Here is a 20,333-nt window from a genome sequence, read left to right as displayed (position 1 = left end):
AAGGAAGCACTGTATCATTTACCAAAATGGTTATATCATTTTTCATTTCCACCACAGCGCATAGAAGTTCCAATCTCCTGCAGCCTCTCCAACATTTATTATTTTGTATTTTTTTGATTCATGCTAGAAATGCTGGGGTGAGATGGTATCCCATCGTGGTTTTGGTTTGCATTTCCCTAACGGCTAGTGATCGTGAGCATTTCCTCATGTGTCTGTTAGTCACTTGAAAGTGTTCTTTGATGAAGTGTCTGTTCATATCCTTTGCTCATTTTTAATTGGATTATTTGTCTTTTTGTTGTAGAAGCGTTGGATTTCCCTATAGATTTTAGGAATTAGAACTTTGACGTATTTGTAAGAGCCAAAAACTTTTTTCCCCGTCTGTGGGTTCTCTTTTTACCCTTTTGGTGAAGTTTTTTGATGAGCGTGTTTAATTTTTAGAAGATTCCAGTTATCTAGCTTATTTTCTGGAGTTTGTGTGCTATTATTTATGGTTTGTATCCTTTTAATGTCACGTATTAGGACCTCGAGTGTTGATCCTATTTTTCTTCTATAATCTTCACAGTTCTTGGTTTTATATTTAGGTTTTTGATCCATTTTCAATTAGTTTTTTTTGTGTATGGTGTGTGGTATGGGTCCTGTTTCATTTTTTGCAGGTGGACATCCAGTTTTTCAGCATCATTTGTTGAAAAGACTGTCTTTTACCCATTCCATGGATTTTGGGCCCTTGTCGAACATCAGGGGACTGGAGGTAGATGGATTTACATCTGGGTTCTCAATTCTGTTCCATTGGTCAATGTATCTGTCGTTGTACCAGTACCAGGCTGTTGTGACGACCACAGCTGTGCAGTAAGTTCTGACATGAGGTAGTGCAAGTCCTCCTACTTTATTCTTCATCTTCAATAGTGCTTTACTTATTGGGGCTTCTTCCCTTTCCATATGAAGTTAATGATCAGTTTTTCCATCTCTTTAAAGAATGTTATTGGTATTTGTATTGGAATTACATTGTATTTGTAAATTGCTTTGGATAGAATTGTCTACCTATCCGTGAGCGTGGTATGTTTTTCCATTTATGTAGGTCTCTTTTCGTTTCTTGCAGTAGTGTTTTGTAGTTTTCTTTGTGTAGGTCTTTTACATCTCTGGTTAGATTTATTCCCAAGTATTTTATTTTTTTAGGGGCTATTATAAACGGTATTGTTTTCCTGATTTCCTTTTCATCGTTCTCTACTGGTGTATAGGAATCCAACTGATTTTTGTATGTTTATCTTGTATCCTGCTAATCTGCTGAATCTCTCTATTAGTTGCAGTAGTTTTCTTGTGGAGTCTTGGGTTTTCTATGTATAGTGTCATATCATCTGCAAATAGGGACAGTTCAGCTTCTTTATCACCAATTTGGATGCCCTTTATTTCTTTTTTGCCTTATTGATCTAGCTAGGACTTCCAGCAAAATTTTAAGTAGGAGTTGGGATAAAAGGCATCCGTGTCTTGTTCCTGTTCTCAAGGGGAATGTTTTCAGCCTCTCTCCATTAAGAATGATGTTGGCCATTGGTTTTGCATAGATACCTTTTATTATGTTGAGAAATGTCCCTTCTATACCTAGTTTATTGAGAGCTTTTATCAGGAAGGGGTGTTGGACTTTGTCAAATGTCTTTTCTACATGAATTGAGATGATCATGTGATTCTTTTCTTTCCTTTTATTTATGTGGTGGATTACGTTGATTGATTTTCTAATATTGAACCATCTTTGCATACCTGGAATGAATTCCACTTGGTTTTGGTCTATTGTTTTTTTGATATGATACTGAATTCTATTGGCTAGAATTTTGTTGAGAATTTTTGCATCTGCAATTATGAGAGATATTGGTCTCTAATTTTCTATTTTTGTGGTGTCTTTGGTTTTGGTATCAAGGTTATGCTGGCTTCATAGAATGAATTCAGAAGTATTGCTTTCTTTTCTATGTTCTGAAATAGTTTGAGCAGTACTGGTGTAAGCTCTTCTCTGAATATTTGGTAGAATTCTCCAGTGAAGCAGTACGGGCCAGGGCTTTTTTTTCTTGAGAGTTTTTAAATTATCTTTTCAATCTCTTCTCTTGTTATGGGTCTGTTCAGATTTTCAACATCATTTTGTGTTAGTTTGAGTAAGTAGCGTGTTTCTAGAAATTTGTCCATTTCCTCTAGGTTTTTTAATTTGTTGGAGTATAGTTTTTCATAATACTCTGTTATGACCCTTTTTCTTTCAGTTGGGTTTGTTGTAATGTTCCCCATTTCATTTCTTATTTGGGCTATTTGCATCCTCTCGTATTTTTCTTTTGTCAGTTTGGCCAGTGGTTTGTCAATTTTGTTGAGCTTTTCAAAGAACCAACTTTTGGTTTTGTTGATTCTATTGTTTTTTTTTATTCTGTACTTCATTTATTTCTCTGATCTTTATTATTTCCTTTCTTCTGGTGGCTGTGGGCTTCTTTTGCTGCTCTCTTTCTCTTTCTATTCAAGTTGTGTAACTAATGTTTTGATTTTGTCCCTTTTTTCTTTTCTGATGTGTGCATCTATTGCTATAAATTGACCTCTGAGGACAGCCTTTGCTGTGTCCCAAAGGTTTTGGTTTGAGGTGTTTTCATTCTTTTTTGATTCTAGGAATTCTTTTTATTCCTTCTGTGATCTCTTCTATTACCCAGTGGTTTTTAAGCAGCATGTTGTTCAGTTTCCATGTAATTGATTTTTTTTCCTTGCTCCTCCTGTTGTTAATTTCTACCCTGATGGCATTGTCGTCAGAGAAGATACTTTGTATTATCTCAATGTTTTGGATTTTGTTGAGAGTTGCTTAAAATGTTGTCTATTCTGGAAAAGGTTCCATGTGTGTTAGAAAAGAATGTGTACTTTGTAGCTATTGTGTGTAGTGTTCTGTATATGTGCATGAGGTCAAATTGGCAGGCTGTTCCTTTTTTTTCCCATTAGCGGTTCTGTATCTTTGTTGAATTTCTTTCTAGATGTTCTGTCCTTTACCAAGAGTGGTGTGTTGAAGTCTCCTGCTATGATTGTTGTCTAGTCATCTAGTGCTGCCATAACAGAAATACCGCAAGTGGGTGGCTTTAACAGAGAGAAATTTATTTCCTCACAGCAAAGTAGGCTAAACGTCCAAATTCAGGGTGTCAGCTCCAAGGGAAGCCTTTCTCTCTCTGTTGGCCCTGGAGGAAGGTCCTCGTCCTCAATCTTTCTATGGTTGAGGAGCTCTTCCGGCACAGGGCTCCAGTTCCAAAGGACATGCTCTGCTCCTGGTGCTGCTTTATTGGTGGTATGAGGTCCCCCTGTCTCTCTGCTTGCTTATATCTTTTGTATCTCAAGAGATTGCCTCAAGACACAATCTAGTCCTGTAGGTTGAGTCCTGCCTCACTAGCCCATCCTCCCTCATTAACATCATAGAGGCAGGATTTACAGCATATAGGAAAATCATACAGCACCAGGAATCATGGCCCAGCCCAATTGATGCACACATTTTTGGGAGGACATAATTCAATCTATGACATTCCACCCTTTAGCCCCCCAAATATCACATTCTTGCAACACGCAAAACATATTCACCCCATGGTATCATAGCAAAAATCTGAGCTCCAAGTCCAAAATCCAAAAATTCTTCTTCATCTGTGAAATCTAGAACACAAACTATTTGCTTCCAAAGGTTTGATGGCAGAACAGGCACAAGGTAGACATTTCCATTACAAATGAGAGAAACCGGAGAAAGAGAAGGCATAACAGGCACCAAGCAAGTCAGCAGAATACATTACATTAGCCCTCAAAGCTTTGAAAATAATTCTCTCTTCTCTGAGACAATTTACACAATGGTTCTCCCCTCCAGACTCTAGGTGTTGGCCCCACTATCCGAATTCTGAGTGGAGGCCCCTTGTCCCTCCACTTTTCAGGTCCACTAGGATAGCACTCTGCTCCCTCAGCTTTAGGTGCACCATTCTCTTCAACCATCTGTGTAGCAACTCCACCCTAGAAACACCAGAGGCCATGGCTCCACCCTTTGAAACCCCTGAGGTCATGGCCATACCTTTTGAGACTGAGGCAGCTCAGCCTCTTCTGTTCCTTGTCTCTTCACCTTCTGCTTCATGATTTCTTCGCCTCTCGGCTCCTAGGGCCTCACGCCTGCATCTGCCCTGCTGGGCAGGTGTTCCAAAGCTCTGTAGCTCCACCTATAAGTGCCCAGACTCACCCCACTCCACCAGGAAGCCTTCTGCACATAGGCACTCAGCCCTCTGGCTCTGTGGGTTGACAAGCCTAGCTCTACCGATAAGTGCCCAGAGGCACCCCGCTCCACCAGGAAGCCTCCTGCACACAGGCACTCAGCTGTCTTGCTCCATGGGTTGGCTCCAGCACCATCTCATGCTGGTCTCCTGGTTCTGCTGCTGATGGTTCTCTGCTGTTGCCGCTTCTTTGCTGCTGCAGGTTCTCTGCTGTGCTGGTCCTCTGCCGCTGTCGCAACTCTATCCATTCAGTTTCAAAACTGCTTCCACATTTTAGGTATCTGTTAGAGCAGCACCCCACTCTCTAGGTACCAAATTCTGTCTTAGTCATCTAATGCTGCCATAACAGAAATACCACAAGTGGATGGCTTTAACAAAGAGAAATTTATTTTTTCACAGTCTAGTAGGTTACAAGTCCAAATTCAGGGCATTGGCTCCAGGGGAAAGCTTTCTTTGTCAGTTGGCTCTGGAGGAAGGTCCTTGTCCTCAGTCTTCCCCTGGTCGAGGAGCTTCTCAGATACAGGGATCCCGTCTCCCAGGCATGTGCTCTGCTCCTGGTGCTGCTTTCTTGGTGGTATGAGGTCCCCCTGTCTCTCTGCCTGCTTCTATGTTTTATATCTCAAGAAATTGCCTTAAGACACAATCTAGTCCTGTAGGTTGAGTCCTGCCTCACTAACAACACTGCCGCGCATCCTCCCTCATTAACATCAAAGAGGCGGGATTTACAACATATGGGAAAATCACACAATACTGGGAATGATGGCCCAGCCCAATTGATACACACATTTTTGGGGGACATAATTCCATCTATGACAAATGTGGAACTGTCAATTTCTCTTCTTAGTGTTGCTAGAGTTTGTTTTAGGTATTTTGGAGCCCTGTTGTTGGGTGCATAGATGTTTATTATAGTTAAGTCTTCATGATGGATCGTTCCTTTAATCATTATGTAGTACCTTTCTTTGCCTTTTATGATGGATTTTGTTTTAAAGTCTCTTTTATCTGAGATTAGTATTGCCACTCCTGTTCTTTTCTGTTAGCTGTTTTCTTGATATATTTTTTTCTATCCTTTGATTTTTAATAAATTTATATCTTTCTTTCTAAGGTGTGTCTCTTGTAGACAGCATATTGATGGATTCTGTTTTTAAATCCATTTTGTCACTGCGTGTCTCTTGATGGGTGCATTTAGGCCATTTACATTCAGTGTAATTATTGATAGGTATGAGTTTACTGTTGTCATTTTGTTGGGTTTTTTTTTGGTGATGATGACATTTTCTTTGTTCCTGTTACTCTCCTGTGCTGAATTCTTTTTTTTAATGGATTTTTTTTCTTCTTAATAGATTTTGTTTTACTGAGATTTTGTTTTTCTTCTTTATTTTGATGAGAAGCTTTGTTAACTTTCTTTGTGGTTACCTTGAAATTTACCCTTCTCTTTGTAGGTTTGAACCAGTCTATTATTACTTGGAATCGCCTTGCCTTCCCCTCCATTCTATACCTACACTGTTTATTCCCTCTTTTATTATTCTGACGTTGCTGTCATTTACAGATTTACCTCTCTGGTTCCCTCTTCTAATTCTTTCGGTTTTGGATAGTGCTTGAGATTTCATTTCCTAGGTTGGGATCTGGCTGTGGTCTGATGTTGTTTGTTCTCAGATCGAGAGGCTTCCTTTAATAATTGTTTTAAGTTTGTTTTCGTTTTTACATATTCCCTTAATTTTTGTTTATCTGGAAATGTCCTAATTTTACCATCACAGTTGAACAAGAGTTTTTTTTTTAATTTTTATTGTGCTTTAAGAGAAAGTTTACAAATCAAGTCAGTCTCTCATACAAAAATTTACATACACCTTGCTATATACTCCTAGTTGCTCTCCCCTAATGAGACAGCTCGCACCTTCTCTCCACCCTGTATTTCCATATCCATTCAGTCAGCTGCTGTCCCCCTCTTCCTTCTCATCTCTAGACAGGAGCTGCCCACATAGTCTCATGTGTCTACTTGAGCCAAGAAGCTCACTCCTTACCAGTATCATTTTCTATCTTACAGTCGAGTCCAATCCCTGTGTGAAGAGTTGGCTTTGGGAATGGCTCCAGTCTTGGGCTAACAGAAGGTCTGGGGACCATGACCTCTGGTGTCCTTCTAGTTTTAGTCAGACCATTAAGTTTGGTCTTTTTACAAGAATTTGAGGTTGCATCCCACTGCTCTCCTGGACCATCAAGGATTCTCTTTTGTGTTCCCTGTCAGGGCAGTCATCAGTTGTAGCTGGGCGCCATCTATTTCTTCTGGTCTGAGGCTGATGTAGTCTCTGATTTATGTGGCCCTTTATGTCTCTTGGGCTTATAATCACCTTGTGTCTTTGGTGTTCTTCATTTTCTTTTGCACCAGGTGGGTTAAGGCCAATTGATGCATCTTAGATAGCCACTTGCCAGTGTTTAAGACCCCACAGGCCACTCACCAAAGTGGGATGCAGAATGTTTTCTTACTAGATTTTATTATACCAATTGACCTAGATGTCTTCTGAAACTATGGTCCCCAAATCCCCGCCCCTGCTATTCTGGCGTTCAAAGCATTCGGTTTATTCAGAAAACTTCTTTGCTTTTGGTTTAGTCTCGTTGTGCTGACCTCTCCTGCATTGTTTGTTGAACAAGAGGTTTGCAGGATATATTGTTTTTGTTTGGCAATTTTTTTCTTTCAAGGTTTTATATATGTCATCCCATTGCCTTCTTGCCTGCATGGATTCTGCCAAATAATCAGAGTTTAGTCTTAATGTGTCTCTTCTGTATGTGATTTTTTGTTTTTCCCGAGCAGCTGCCCGGATTCTTTCTTTGTCTTTGGTATTAGCGGGTGTGATTGTGTTATGCCTTGGTGATTTTCTTTTGGGGTCTATATGGGGTTCGTTGAGCTTCTTGGATGGTCAGCTTTTCATCTTTCATGAAATTAAGGATGTTTTCTGTCAGCAGTTGTTCAATGATCCTCTCTGTTTTTCTGTTTTCTCTGGAACTCTGATCACTTGCAAATTTTTGCTTTTGATTATATCCCACATAATTCTCAGGGTTTCTTCATTTTCCTCTGTTCTTTTTTTGGTGATTTTTCCTGCAACAGAGTTGTAACCAAGTGTTTTTCTTCAACTTTGCTGATCCTGTCTTCCATCATTTCAAAGCTCCTCCTCAATACTTCTATGAAACTGTCCGTTTCTAAAATCTTGTTGTTTACCTTTTGGATTTCTAGTTTGTTATTTTTGCATGATTTCTAGCTGTGAATTTATTTTGGTAGTTCATTCCTGTATTATTTTCCTAAATTCTTACATTTTTTGTCTTTATTTTCCATGAATTTGTCTGTTTTTTCATTATTTTTGTGCTTTTTGCTTCAACTCTTGGATAGCTCTGAATATTAGAGATTTGAATTCCCTATCAGGTAGTTCTAGTGCCTTTTCTTCTATTGGAAGGTCATCTGGTGTTTAATTTTGGACTTCTATTGGAACCATCCTGTCCTGTTTATTTTATCTTTTTGATATGTTTTGATATTGTCTGCTGTCATCAGGACATTCAGTAGTTATTTTGTTTATTGATTGTAGATTTGTTTGCTTTGTCCTGCTTGTTTTATGTGGTTATGTCTGAGCTGATAGGCTGTATGTTCTTTGATGTTTGCTCATCTGCAGGCACAATACTTTTCACCTCCTTGTCAATGTGCAGGGCCAGTTGCTCAGCTATGGTGTAGCAGGGCAGGTCCACCTGAAGGTGAGGGCCCAGGATAGGTTGTTTATGGCATGTACTAGGGCCAACAGGGTGGGTTGGGAATTAGTACAGGGCTGGTTCCAGTAAGCCATGTCTGTGTTGCTCAGGGGTGTGATGTTCAAAGCACGGTGCAGATACACAGGTAGGAATGGAGAGGTTGTGATGTGTGGAGCTAAGAGGGGTATGGGAAAGAGGATAGAGAGGAGAGAGAAATAAGCCAAAGAGAAACAAACAAATAAAAACTGCTAAGGGAGCTTGCCATTGGAGTGGAGAGATGAGAAACCGAGAGATGGAGAAAAACAGAAGGGGAAAAAAATAGAAAAAGGGAAAAAGAAAATATATGCAACAAATAAATAAAAATTAGAAAAGAAAAGAAAAGCCTCCAGAGATCCCATCTGTGTGGCTGCAAAAATTGGGGAGTGGCTCTCAGGCTGTGCAGCACAGCTTGGCTAGAAAGGGCAGAGATGTCATAGAGCGCCAGGTATTCAGGAGACAGGAAAGGAAGGTAAGTATAGAGAGACAAGAAGCTGATAAATGAAAAAAGACAAAAAGGAATTTTGGATGCCCTTTATTTCTTTTTCTTGCATTATTGCTCTGACTAGGACTAGGAATGGTTATCATGAGTGTAGAAGTAAACAGTTTAATTTCTGAATGGAGTGCTTAATTTTAGTTCTGACTCCCCAATTAGCCCTATGAGCACCTCAAAATGTAAAAGTTCCTCACGCATGTTTAACAAGTATTTGTTGAATTAATGGATGGCAGTCTTTTTTTTTAGTCTATGACTATTTTCACAATACAAATGCAAAAGTCATTTGGCAGCACATGTTAAATTTTGTTTGTTTGTTTCTAAGACTATTTCCAGAGGTCAGTGGTAGGGCATTTTTTAATAGTTCATGGATGATCTTTATATAGTAGGCACAAGGGAGAATGGCGCTCGCCTAGCAGTTCAGCTTTCGCGAGCTCAGCTCCCCCTGCGCCGGTGACCAGCACCACCTGCCCTTCGAACCTCAGCGACGAGTTAGTGACTTCTTCCTAGAGGCTATATCTGAAAACTGCTCAAGGACAGGGGCTCTGTCCTATTTGTCTAGGCCTGACGCCCAAACCCAGAAAACGCTCGTTGAGTGAGTGATGAAACGATGTGTGAATGGATGGACGCAGGTGCTGAGTTAACTATTTTATCAGTCAGGTCCCAGCAGCTCCCACAAGCTCTAGCTGCAACGAGGGCTCTTTCTCTCCAAGGCTCTTGTAGCCAATAGAGGCAATGTTGGACTACATTTCCCAGGATTCCAAGAGAGGCTCGCGCAGGCGCACTTGGAAAACTACCACTCCGCTCCCCTTGTTAGAAACTGGCCGGTCACTCTAGTCACACGTCTGGCCCCTCCTCTTCTAACTCCTGGTCCAGTATTCTGAGCTCAACCGGCTCAGCTTGTTGTTTGTGTGTGTGTGTCGCTGCAGCCGGGATCATGGCCTCGCCGCTGAGGTTCGACGGGCGGGTGGTGCTGGTCACCGGTGCGGGGGGAGGTGAGCACGCGAAAGCTGAATTACTAGGCGAGCGCCATTCTCTTTTGCGGCGAGTACTCTTTTTCGGGCCGGGGATGCGCGCGCAGCTGCAGCTGCTGGCCTTAGCGCCAGGGTTGCAGGCCGCGGTAGCTGCGCTGCTCGGGTGCGAGCTGCTGGGCCTGGCGGGAGGGGGAGCGGAGGGCGAGGAACAGTTGTTCTCCCGGGCGCCGAATCCGCTGAGGAGGGAGGGGTGGGATCAGCCAGACTGGGGTGAGGAGCCAGAAGCACTGGATCACCCTGTCAGGTGCATCCCACTTACCCCCAGCCCTCCTAAAGGGCTTCCCAAGTCCCCAGGTTTTGCTTGAGGGGACAGGCCTAGGGCGGAACTAGCTGGCGGGGCCGGGCTGGGGTGCGGGTTGCAGAGCTGGGTGAAAAGTTCTTCTTGACACATCGGTTGGGATCCTCCGTCGCATTAGACTCCCATGAGGCCTGCCTCTGTCACATCTTTTAAAGGTTCCTGCAGCCGCTTCGGCCTTGGATTTCCTCCTTGAGTAGTAGAGATGGCAATCTCTTTGAAACGTCATTCAAGCATTTCTTCTGTCGGAACATTTTGAGTTCTTGAGACGGCCATGTTTGGAAAGAGGGCATCTGATCAGAGGATTCGTTGGAGTTTGTACACTTGGCAAGCTACGCACTGTATTCAGAGTTCACTGGAGTCTTGTTCACCAAAGAGTCTTGTTAAGGGTTACAAAATCAAATACCTACAGAGGTCAGGCAGGCAGTAAAGGAATCAAATGGGAGTGAGGTGGAGGAAGTGGGGCGGGGAGGAGGGGGGGAACTGGAGAACAACGACCTTTCAGAAATGGACCAGCCTTTGGGATGGGAAAGTTGTCAGATCTTCCTACATTCCACGAGATGCAAAATAAGAGTTTTGTTATGTGAAATAACCTCATTTTTAAAGGACAATTGAAACAAGCCCCTCACACCCATGCAAAGCTCTGCAGTGAGATTCTTCACTTGTTGCCCACTTGTGAGTTACTCTACTAACCTACCAAAGGGTGATTGACAGTAAAGTCAAGTGTGGAGAGATTTAGGCGATGCAAACAACAGAGGCTCATGAATTTAACTTTTTTTGTGCATTTTGACTCTCAAGCTGTGCAGGGCATTGTGGGGAATGTTGATATTCAATCTCAACCTTCAGGAATCTTCTAGTTTAATTAGGGAGGCCAACTAAGGCAAATAAATAGTTAAATAATGTTTATAAAAGCGCAGATTCTTACCAAACTGTTAACAGGCTAGAGGTGCTAGAGGGAGAAAGTGAGGAGACTGTTGCTTTTTACTTTATATAAAGGTTTATACACACATTATTTAAATATGTGCATTAGTCATCCTCCTCAAACTAGAAGGTCCATGAAGGTTGAGATTGAATATGTCAGCATTCCCAATACCCAGCACAGCTTTACAGTCAAAATGCACTAAAGAGTTAAATTTGTGAGCCTCCATTTTGTATAGCTTGAATGGGCCTGTGTGATTCAGATAGCTTACTTAGGTATCTTTTAAGAGAATTGCATAACTTGGTATCAAATTGAGATGGTTCTCTGATTAGTTTAGCTCACTTTCTCCTAGAGGCCTATCCCATTCCATTCATCTGATTGTTTTCTATAATGTTAACTTTTTGCATTCTGGTCATGAATATTCGATTTCTTTAAAAACCTCTTATTTAGAACAAGTGCCTCGGCCTTGATCTGATAAACACGAGAGAAGAATTTAGTTCCTCTTTTGGCTGGCTGAGTTCTCTCTCATCTACTCAGAGTGGATTAAATCTAAAATAATTTATTTGGTGGCATCTATAATTTTGGAAAACTTTATATTTTGGTTTTTATAAGCAGAGCATTATAATTTGTATTTTCAGTTTTTGTTATTTGTATACTCATTTATCAGTTAAATTAAAAAAATATGCATGTGTTAAATTCCAATAGTTACAAAAGGGAATACATTGAAAAATAGCCTTTGACCCCTGGTTTTTAGCCATACAGTTCCACTCTCCAGAGATATTTAATTGCCAGTCTTACATATTCTTATGTAGATATTCTATGCTTATAAAACTTATAGCCCAAAGAGGGGGAGATGGATCTAATTACCTATCTATCTTTAGTCATATAAATATATACCTCAATCCTTCCAATCAGAATTAAGTATTTTTTGGATTTTATAATTGTGTAGTCAAAATTCAGTGCAGAAGACAGAAATCACTAGATATTTAAGTAGAAAAGGATTTAACTTAGGCAATTGGGTTTTAAGCAGGTGCTTTTGGAATGGCTCTTGTAGTAATATGGAACTGGTCTATTAGAGGAGCCACTGCCTCTGAGCTCTGAGCTACCATTGGAGCTCTGCTGGACAAGGACTGGAGAATTTCTGCCACAGCCCAGATGGCCACTGGACACCAGATACCTGGAAAATGGAAGCTGCCATTCAGGAGTTAGGGAGCTGAACCAGGAAATTGCCACTATGTTGCTGTTGTTAGACACTGTTGCCACTATGTTGCTGTTGTTAGGGGCTGTTGAGTCGGTTCCGACAAATAGCGACCCTGCGCACTACAGAAGGAAACACTGCCCGGTCCTGCGCCGTCCTTAATTGTTATGCTTGAGCTCATTTTTGCAGCCACTGTGTCAATCCACCTCGTTGAGAGTCTTCCTCTTTTCCGATGACCCTGTACTTGGCCAAGCACGATGTCCTTCTCCAAGGACTGATTCCTCCTGACAACATGCCCAAAGTATGTAAAATGCAGTCTTGCCATCCTTGCTTCCAAGGAGCATTATGATTGTACTTCTTTCAAGAGCTGAATCAGGAACTTGCCACTGTTAATTTACACCTAGGAAGCTGCAAGAAAATCAGTTTTTTAACCAGCAGCAACAGCCAGAGGTCAGTTAGGTAGCCTCTGGCTCACTTCCACCTTCCAGATTTCATGTGAATGCTAGTAATGGTGGAACCCAGTTCACATCAGAGCAGCTTTGTAGTCTGGGAAATGTAATTTTAAGCTTTCCAACCTCTATAAATAGGAGAGGATGAAATAGAGGTTCATAGTTCAACTTACCAATGAAGATACTACCATTATGATGTAATTAATTGCTCACCAATTATTTGAAAATGGGGATTGAGTTGAGTGGAGCAAAAAAATTATGCTGACATTTGCTTAACTTTCTGATTATTTTTGACCAGGACTGGGGCGAGCCTATGCCTTGGCTTTTGCAGAAAGAGGTGCATCAGTTGTTGGTAAGTTGATGTGCTTTTCTTTTTAATCAATAGCTGGTAACTAAAGTTCAGTTTTCACAAGCCACCTTTGTCTTTCCATTAAATAATCTGTCAAGGTCAAATTTCATCACTAATAGTTTATTTCTGCCAGCAACTTTTTTTTCCCCTTGAAGCTGACATTTTTACTTATGATTATCTCTCATTTTAAGTAGTTTCATAGAATTTCCAACTTAACAGAATTGATAAAGATGGGTAGGCATTCATTGTATAAAAGATAATTCTTCAATTTAGTAAATTGTGGGGTGCAATTTTTCGAGATAGAAGGCTCATCTATTGGTGCAAGATAAAAGGCGACTCCCTGTGAGTGTAAATATATTGGTAAGAATAAGAAATAACTGATTTTTAAGAATTAGAAATTTGGAGGCTGGGACTTCAAAGTACACTTTTTCATCTCTTCATCAAAAAATTTCAATTGGGAACTTTTTTTTTTAAATTGAGGGGGCAGTTGGACAAGTTTTAGTTTTATTATTAGATATGCGTGTGTGTGGGAGGGGGCGTCAGTTGGAAAATTCCCAAGGTAGGAAGTTTTTAGTAGGCTAAATGGTTTGGACTGTCTTGATATACTTGGCAGTTAGGTTAAATGCAGGAGCAGATTTGCCCACAGCCAAGCCATCGTGGGGAATAACTGAATGAGTGTGTAGTGAAAGGTAAGTGGGTGGGGCAGATGTTATGACTCAGTATTTTTTAGTATCTTTCCTGGGATAAAATTGTTGCTCCATAGTGATCCCCTAATCCCAGCTTTCCTTCATTTTACTTGGAAATACAGAGGGACAAGTTCCTCCCAAATTTGTTTATGGAGACTTGTGTAACAAAAGAATAAACAAGCAACCAGGATTTCTAAACAAAGCAGGACATTTAATATACTCGCCTCCGTCAACATAAATGTGTCTCTTATCTTTATGGAAGGGGCACAGAGACCTTGGATCATTTCTGAGATCATAGCCACTGCCTGTTAATCCAGTCTGCTTCTTATGGCAAGGACAAATTTTGACATTGTGTTATTTGATTAGGGGGTGCATTTCAAGCCCTCTTCCCAAGAGTATTTCATATCAGAGCCTAAAGATATATCCTGTTACTGTTCTTTTTTTTTTTTTTTTTTTAAATATATTGCTATAGTTATGAGTCGGAATCGACTCGACGGCACTGGGTTTATTTAGTTCTTAATGTTTTTCTTACAACTTTTTATTTATTTACATCTTCTTACTCATTTCCATAAGTGCAGTGATCTTATCTTTTATGTCTCCTAAAGGAACTAGAAGGGGCCTTGGTGGTGCAGCAGTTAAAGTGATCAACTGCTAACCGAAAGGTCTGTGGTTTAAAACCAGCCACAGCTCCATGGGAGAAAGATGTGGCAGTCAGCCTCCACAGGGATTTACAGCCTTGAAAACCCTGTGGGGTCGCTGTGAGTCAGAATCGACTTGTCAGCGGTGGGTTTAAAGGCACTAGAATATTGCCTTGTGCAAAAAAGATACCTTATTTATTGGTTCTTTTATTGTTGACGTAGCCTTTTTCGGGGAGGGACTGGTGTGTTTGTGAGATTGGTTGAATACATTTTTATTTTTTGTTGTGACTAAGATAGAAATTTAGCTTATTCATTGTTTGCGTGGATCAGTTTTCCATACTTATCTGTTACCTTTGAACATGTTAAGTTCAGATTAGGAGTCTTCGAGTCAAATAAGAAAAAGATAAACAGGAACGGTGAGTCCAGTATTCTCTCATTGCCTTTGGTGGTAGGGATGGTATTGCAGCAGGTGCTGGTGCCAGTCCAGGAGAGTAGGTGGGGCCGATGCCGGGTTGCCGGCTGGTGGTGGCAGCTCCAGCAGTGGCTCTGCGTCACGTGGACTAGCGTTTACCTTCTATTAATTTTTTTGTGTGTTCAGCATAATTTTTGCCTTAGTAAACAAAAAACAGTAAAGAGGAATGAACAAACAGGATGTTTTGACACTTCAGAGTATCTTGTCTGTGGAAAAGTGATCAGTGAAATAATGCTATGACTATCTCAGAGTCCAGTAAGAATTAAGACCTTGAGAAATAGAGTAGCTCATTTGCTGTATAAGTAAGTTTTTGCAGGTTTATGTTGGGGTGACAAAGAACCTCTAATCTCAGTTGTTTACAATTATAAGGGATTACTTCATGCTGTGTGACATTTCAGCTTCTGATCAGCTCTGCTGTGCCCCGTATCTTCCTACTAGGAAATTTCTGGATCCCAGCTGAAGGAGCGGCTCCTATTTGAGACATTGCCATTCTTGGAGCAAAGGGAAAATAACAATGGTGGAACCACTTGGTGGCTCTTGAAACTTCTGTTTCGAAGTGGCATGCCACTTCCACTCATGTTTCATTGGCCAAGCCCCAAATCAGAGAACATCATTTTAGATATTCTCTAACTTCATGTTAATATAATTGGTATCTTTTATATTCTATAATATCAAGTATTGCGGACAATTTAAATCTGGGTGTAAGAACTGTTAAGCTTTTGGCTGATACTGTAACAAGGGGCATTTGGTTTTATATAAGTTACATCTTTCTGGAAGTGTTTGCACATATCTGAAGTAGGTGCTGAGGTTTCAGTAGTTTTGAGGTTTCCTCAATAGGTGAACCATATCCAGTTCTGTGAATATTAGGTTTTATCTTGAGGATGTGAGCACAAAGAAGATAGATGGGTTCTAGCGTCACAAAAGGCTTTAATTTTTTATAGCATCTAATCCTCACCATAATCACAGAAGTTAGATAGGACAGCTATGAAGATTCAGAGGGGTCATGGAATTAATCAGCAGGGTCAGCATTTGAAGCCTGATGTAACTACAGGTGTAGTGAACTTTCACCCTAATGCTCACCTGTCAGTATCACGTTGTGATTAAAAGCACAGACTGGCATCAGATAGCAGAGATTTAAGACTCAGCTTTACCAGCTATGATGTAACTGAAGCGTGGAAAGTGTGGTAATTTCACTTACCTGAAGGGTAGGGTGAAGGACAGAGAGAAAGACAAGATAACTAGTTCTTAGCAGGAAGACCTGTACAGGAAATAGGATTATTAAAGACAAATTCAGGTTTCTCAGTCTGGTTTACATAAGAAAACACTGAAAGGGTAATGTACATAATACTCATCAAGTGATATTGATGCTTAGGTGTGACATTTCTCTTTCAACGTTTCACTGAAGAAATTTATGCTTTGTAACACATGGCAAAGGATTAAAATCTTTTATAAGTAAAAAAAAAGGACGTGTATAAATCTATGCGAAAGACAAACACCCCAAATAAAACAACAAAGGTTTTAAACAGGCAAAACAATAAGAGCTAGAAATGACCAATATGTCCATGAAAATACAAGGACATCTTACTAGTGCTCAAATGTTGCTTACTATAAATTGTTGTTAGGTACCACGGAGTCAATTTTGACTCACAGCAACACTGTGGGACAACAGAATAGAACTGTTAACCGAAGGGTTGACGGTTTGAATCCACTCCGTGGCTCTGCAGAAGAAAGGCCTGGTGAACTGCTTTGGTAAAGACTACAGCCAGGAAAACACTACGGAGCAGTTCTACTCTGTAACACGTGGGGTTGCCATGAGTCGAGGGCCAACTCAATGACAGCTAACAACAACAACAAAGTATGTTTTAGAATGCCTTGGATCTTTATGCCCTCACTCTAGTGGTTGACATACAGCAGGTATTTAATAAAATTGTGGGGATGAATTGTTAGGAAAAAATTTCTGTGGTCTTTAATAGATTATCCAAAATGACAGAAATAGGCAAAATATTCTGGGTCTTAAAAAAAAGGAAACTCAGAACTATGAACTGGATTTTATATGAGGATTTACATACATATCACATTTTGGAATATTTTGATGATTTCAGCTGAAAAGACTATCCTCTATCCTTAACTATCACACTCTTAGCATTTATAAAAATCTGACCATGTCTTACCGTATTTTAAAGCTACTCGTTTGGGTGGAGTGGCTGGTTTTATCATTTCTTATATAAAAAACCCACTGACATCAAGTTGACTCTGACTCATAACGACCCGTAGGACAGAGCAGAGCTGCCCATAGGGTTTCCAGGGCTGTAAATCTTTACAGAAGCAGACTGCCACGTTTTTCTCCTGTGGAGTGGCTGGTAGGTTTGAGCCACTGACCTTTAGGTTAGCGGCTAAGCGCTTTAACCATTGTGCCACCAGAGCTCCTGACTGTAAAGCTTACAGCTTAGGAAACCCTACAGGGCAGTTCTACTCTGTCATTTAGGGCTGCTGTGAATCAGGATTGACTTGATGGAGCCCATCAGCAACAACAATGTTGAGGCTTGTTTTGAATAAATAACGTTGCTATTGTTTCACTGCATATCATTGATCGCAATAAATTATCTAGGCCTTAGTGCTTACTTGTTTTGCTGGACTTTTTACAGTTTCCACTTGGGGGTGGTGTTTCATCGCACAATCGAATAATTCTTTACTTAAATACTGCATTTGCCAGTTTGCTTTTGAGCTTTCCTGTGTTTACTTAAAAAGGGTCATAAAAGACTGGGAACTGCATGTTTTAAAATCTTGATTTTTTTTTTTTTCACTTGTTTCCTGGCGTTTGAGTGATTGCATAGGAATGGACAATTAATAGGAATTCAGTCTTTAGAAAATTTTATCCTTTTTTTTTTATCCCAAAGGATAATGTAAACCTTTTCCTGTTATTTAATTTTATTGTGTTTTAGGTGAAAGTTTACAGCACAAATTTGTCTCTCATTCAAAATTTTATGTACTAATTGTTTGGTGACATTGGTTGCAATCCCCACGTTGTGTCAGCACTCTCCGCTATTCGCTTTCTACCTTGGGCTCTCTATGTCCATTTGTCCAGTTTTCCTGTCCCTTCTTGCCTTCATGTATCTGCTTTTGGGCAGGTGTTGCCCATTGGTCCCATATATTTGATTGAACCAAGAAACACGTTCCTCATATGTGTTATTGTTTGTTTTATAGGCCTGTCTAATCTTTGGCTGAAAAGTGGGCTTCTGGAGTGGCTTCAGTTCGGAGTTAGCAAGGTGTCTGGGGGCCATAGTCTTGGGGGTTCTTGCAGTCTCTGTCAGACCAATAAGTCTGGTCTTTTTTTGTGAATTTGAATTTTGTTCTACATTTTTCTCCTGTACTGTCTGCGGCCCTCAATTATGATCCCTTTCTTTACCTTATTTTGTTTCTTAGCAGCATGTGTTTATTTTTGCAGTAAGGCTGATAAAACTATTGTTAGGAAAAAAAAGTATATCCTGGTCTACGTTTTGGAAAACTAATTTTCTTTAAAAAAAAAAAAAAAAAAAGGTAAAAACTGACTTGGCTTATTTAAGTGTTGCTAGGTATTGCTTTTTCTCTGTATCATGTCTACCTCATTCACAACCCAACCCCACTTGCAACCCCCATGCCAATCAAAAAAAGAGCCATTCTTTGGAAGAAGAAGAAAAAAACCTTTTTTTTATATGTGGCAATCATCACTTTGGTAATATTAAAAGATTTTAAACTTGATATATACCACCATGCCATTTATTAACTATTAATTGTTTTTTATTGTTATACTCCCAAAATTGATTTATGCAATAATGCTACAAAAATTCAGTGTAAATTGTTCATTCTTTTTCCCAAGTATTTGTCTTAAATTTTCTTTTTTTTAAAAATTATTTGGCATTGATGTATAATATCTTTTCATTATTTTTTGCATGTTATTTTGTAAATTTTGTGTCAAATTATTGTGTGTAAATTAGCTTTGATTGTCACTTGTCCCTATTACAGGTGGTCCCCGACTTACAACGGGGTTCTGTTCTGATGATTCCCCTGTAAGTTGGTTCTGATGTAAGTTGAATACCTCTTTTTTTTTTTTTTTTAGTTTTCATTATTATTTATTTATTTATATTTTAATTTTCTGAATATTTTATTATGTTTTAAGTGAAACTTTACACAGCAAATTAGATTCCCATTCAACAACTCATACACAAACTGTTCTATGACATTGGTTACAATCCCCCTAATGTGTTAGCACTCTTAACCATTTCCACCCCACCTGTCCCATTTCCGTCCGCCCAGTATCTCTGCCTTTCCTTGCTTTCTCAACTTTGCTTTTGAGTAAATGTTGACTGTTTGGTCTTGCGTAATTGATTGTTCAAAGGAACACTTTCCTCATGGGTGTTATTGTTTATTTTATAAGCCAATCTGTTATTTGACTGAAAGGTGACCTCCAGAGTGGCTTCAGTTCCAGGTTAAAAGGATATTTTAGGGCTATTAATGCCTTTTATTATCAGTATTTTTATAAATATGATCTTTATTTTTGTTTGGGGTTGGAAACATTACATATAAACTTACAGATGTGATGATATCAGCAAATTATGTGCTGCAACATTGTATGTAGTACACATTACTGATGATGTGGTTAGGTGTCATCAACTTGGTTCTGACTCATAGTGACTGTTAACAACAGAACAAAACACTGCCTGGTCCCAAACCGTCCTCACAGTCGTTACATTTGAGCCCATTGTTGTAGCCACTGTGTCAGTCCATCTTGTCGGGGGCTTCCTCTTTTTCTCTGACCCCCTACCAAGCATGATGTCCTTCTCCAGGGACTGGTCCTTCTTGATAACATGTCCAAAGTATGTGAGACGAAGTCTTACCATCCTCGCTTCCAGGGAGCACTCTGGCTGTATTTCTTCCAAGACAGACTTGTTTATTCTTCTGGCAGTTTGTGATACATTCAGTATTCTTTGTCAGCACCGTAATTAAAAGGCATCAATTCTTCCTTGGCCTTCCTTATTCATTGTCCAGCTTTCACAAGTATATGAGGTGATTGAGAATATCATGGCTTGAGTCAGATGCACCTTAGTCCTCAGAGTAACATCTTTGCTTTTTAAGATTTTGAAGGGTCTTTTGTAGCAGATTTGCCCAATGTAATAATACTTTTTTTGATTTTCTGACTACTGGCTGCTTCCATGGGCATTGATTTTGGATCCAAGTAAAATGAAACCCTTGACAATGTCAGTCTTTTCTCCATTTATCGTTACGTTACTTATTGATCCAGTTGTGAGGATTTTTGTTTGATTTGTGTTTAAGTCCTCTTCGCTTTCAGCAAGCAAGAGATAAGATGTACACACACAAAAAAAGTATGGTTGTAAGTGTGATTCTTTGTAACTGAAATACATTGTAAGTCAGGGACTACCTGTATTTAGTTGTGTTGACGTTTAGTTTACATGCTTTATCCTAAAATCTGTGCGTTACTGTAGTTATCACATACTTAACTTTCAATAGATTATAAACTTTTTGAGGGCAGGTGCCATTCTTACACATCTCTGTGTACCTCTGGTGATTTCCTTGCAAATTGTAAGGGCTCATTGAATGTTTATTATCTGATCATGAGAACCAAAATTGTTTTCATCTAAGGAGACCTTTTGTAAGTATATGATTAGGTATAGGGAGGTATTAGGTGGAAAGTGTGGTCAGTAGTTAAATATATAAAGATGGAGCATGGTATAAATTAATGACTGAATACATTTTAGTTCTGTATTTTATTTTTAATTTCTTTAAAGAAATATTTTTTATTTCTTTC

At 39.7% G+C, this 20,333-nt stretch overlaps 1 protein-coding gene across 2 annotated transcripts in view; it reads left to right on the top strand.

Annotated features, from left to right (window-relative positions):
- Positions 1-9,298: 9,298 nt before the first annotated feature.
- Positions 9,299-20,333, top strand: part of HSD17B4 (hydroxysteroid 17-beta dehydrogenase 4) — a 96,056-nt gene continuing 85,021 nt past the window's right edge. For both annotated transcript variants that reach the window (XM_064275987.1, XM_064275995.1), the window contains exons 1-2: positions 9,299-9,485; positions 12,684-12,737. In XM_064275987.1, coding sequence (XP_064132057.1) covers positions 9,428-9,485; positions 12,684-12,737 — 112 coding nt within the window. In that variant the 5' untranslated portion in view covers positions 9,299-9,427. The remainder of the gene's footprint in view (positions 9,486-12,683; positions 12,738-20,333) is intronic.

The sequence above is a fragment of the Loxodonta africana genome, chromosome 2 (assembly GCF_030014295.1).
Source record: "Loxodonta africana isolate mLoxAfr1 chromosome 2, mLoxAfr1.hap2, whole genome shotgun sequence".
NCBI classification, from domain to species: Eukaryota; Metazoa; Chordata; class Mammalia; order Proboscidea; family Elephantidae; genus Loxodonta; species Loxodonta africana.
The sequence above is the reverse complement of the archived record's forward strand: the minus strand, read 5'-3'. Positions and strand labels throughout refer to the sequence as shown.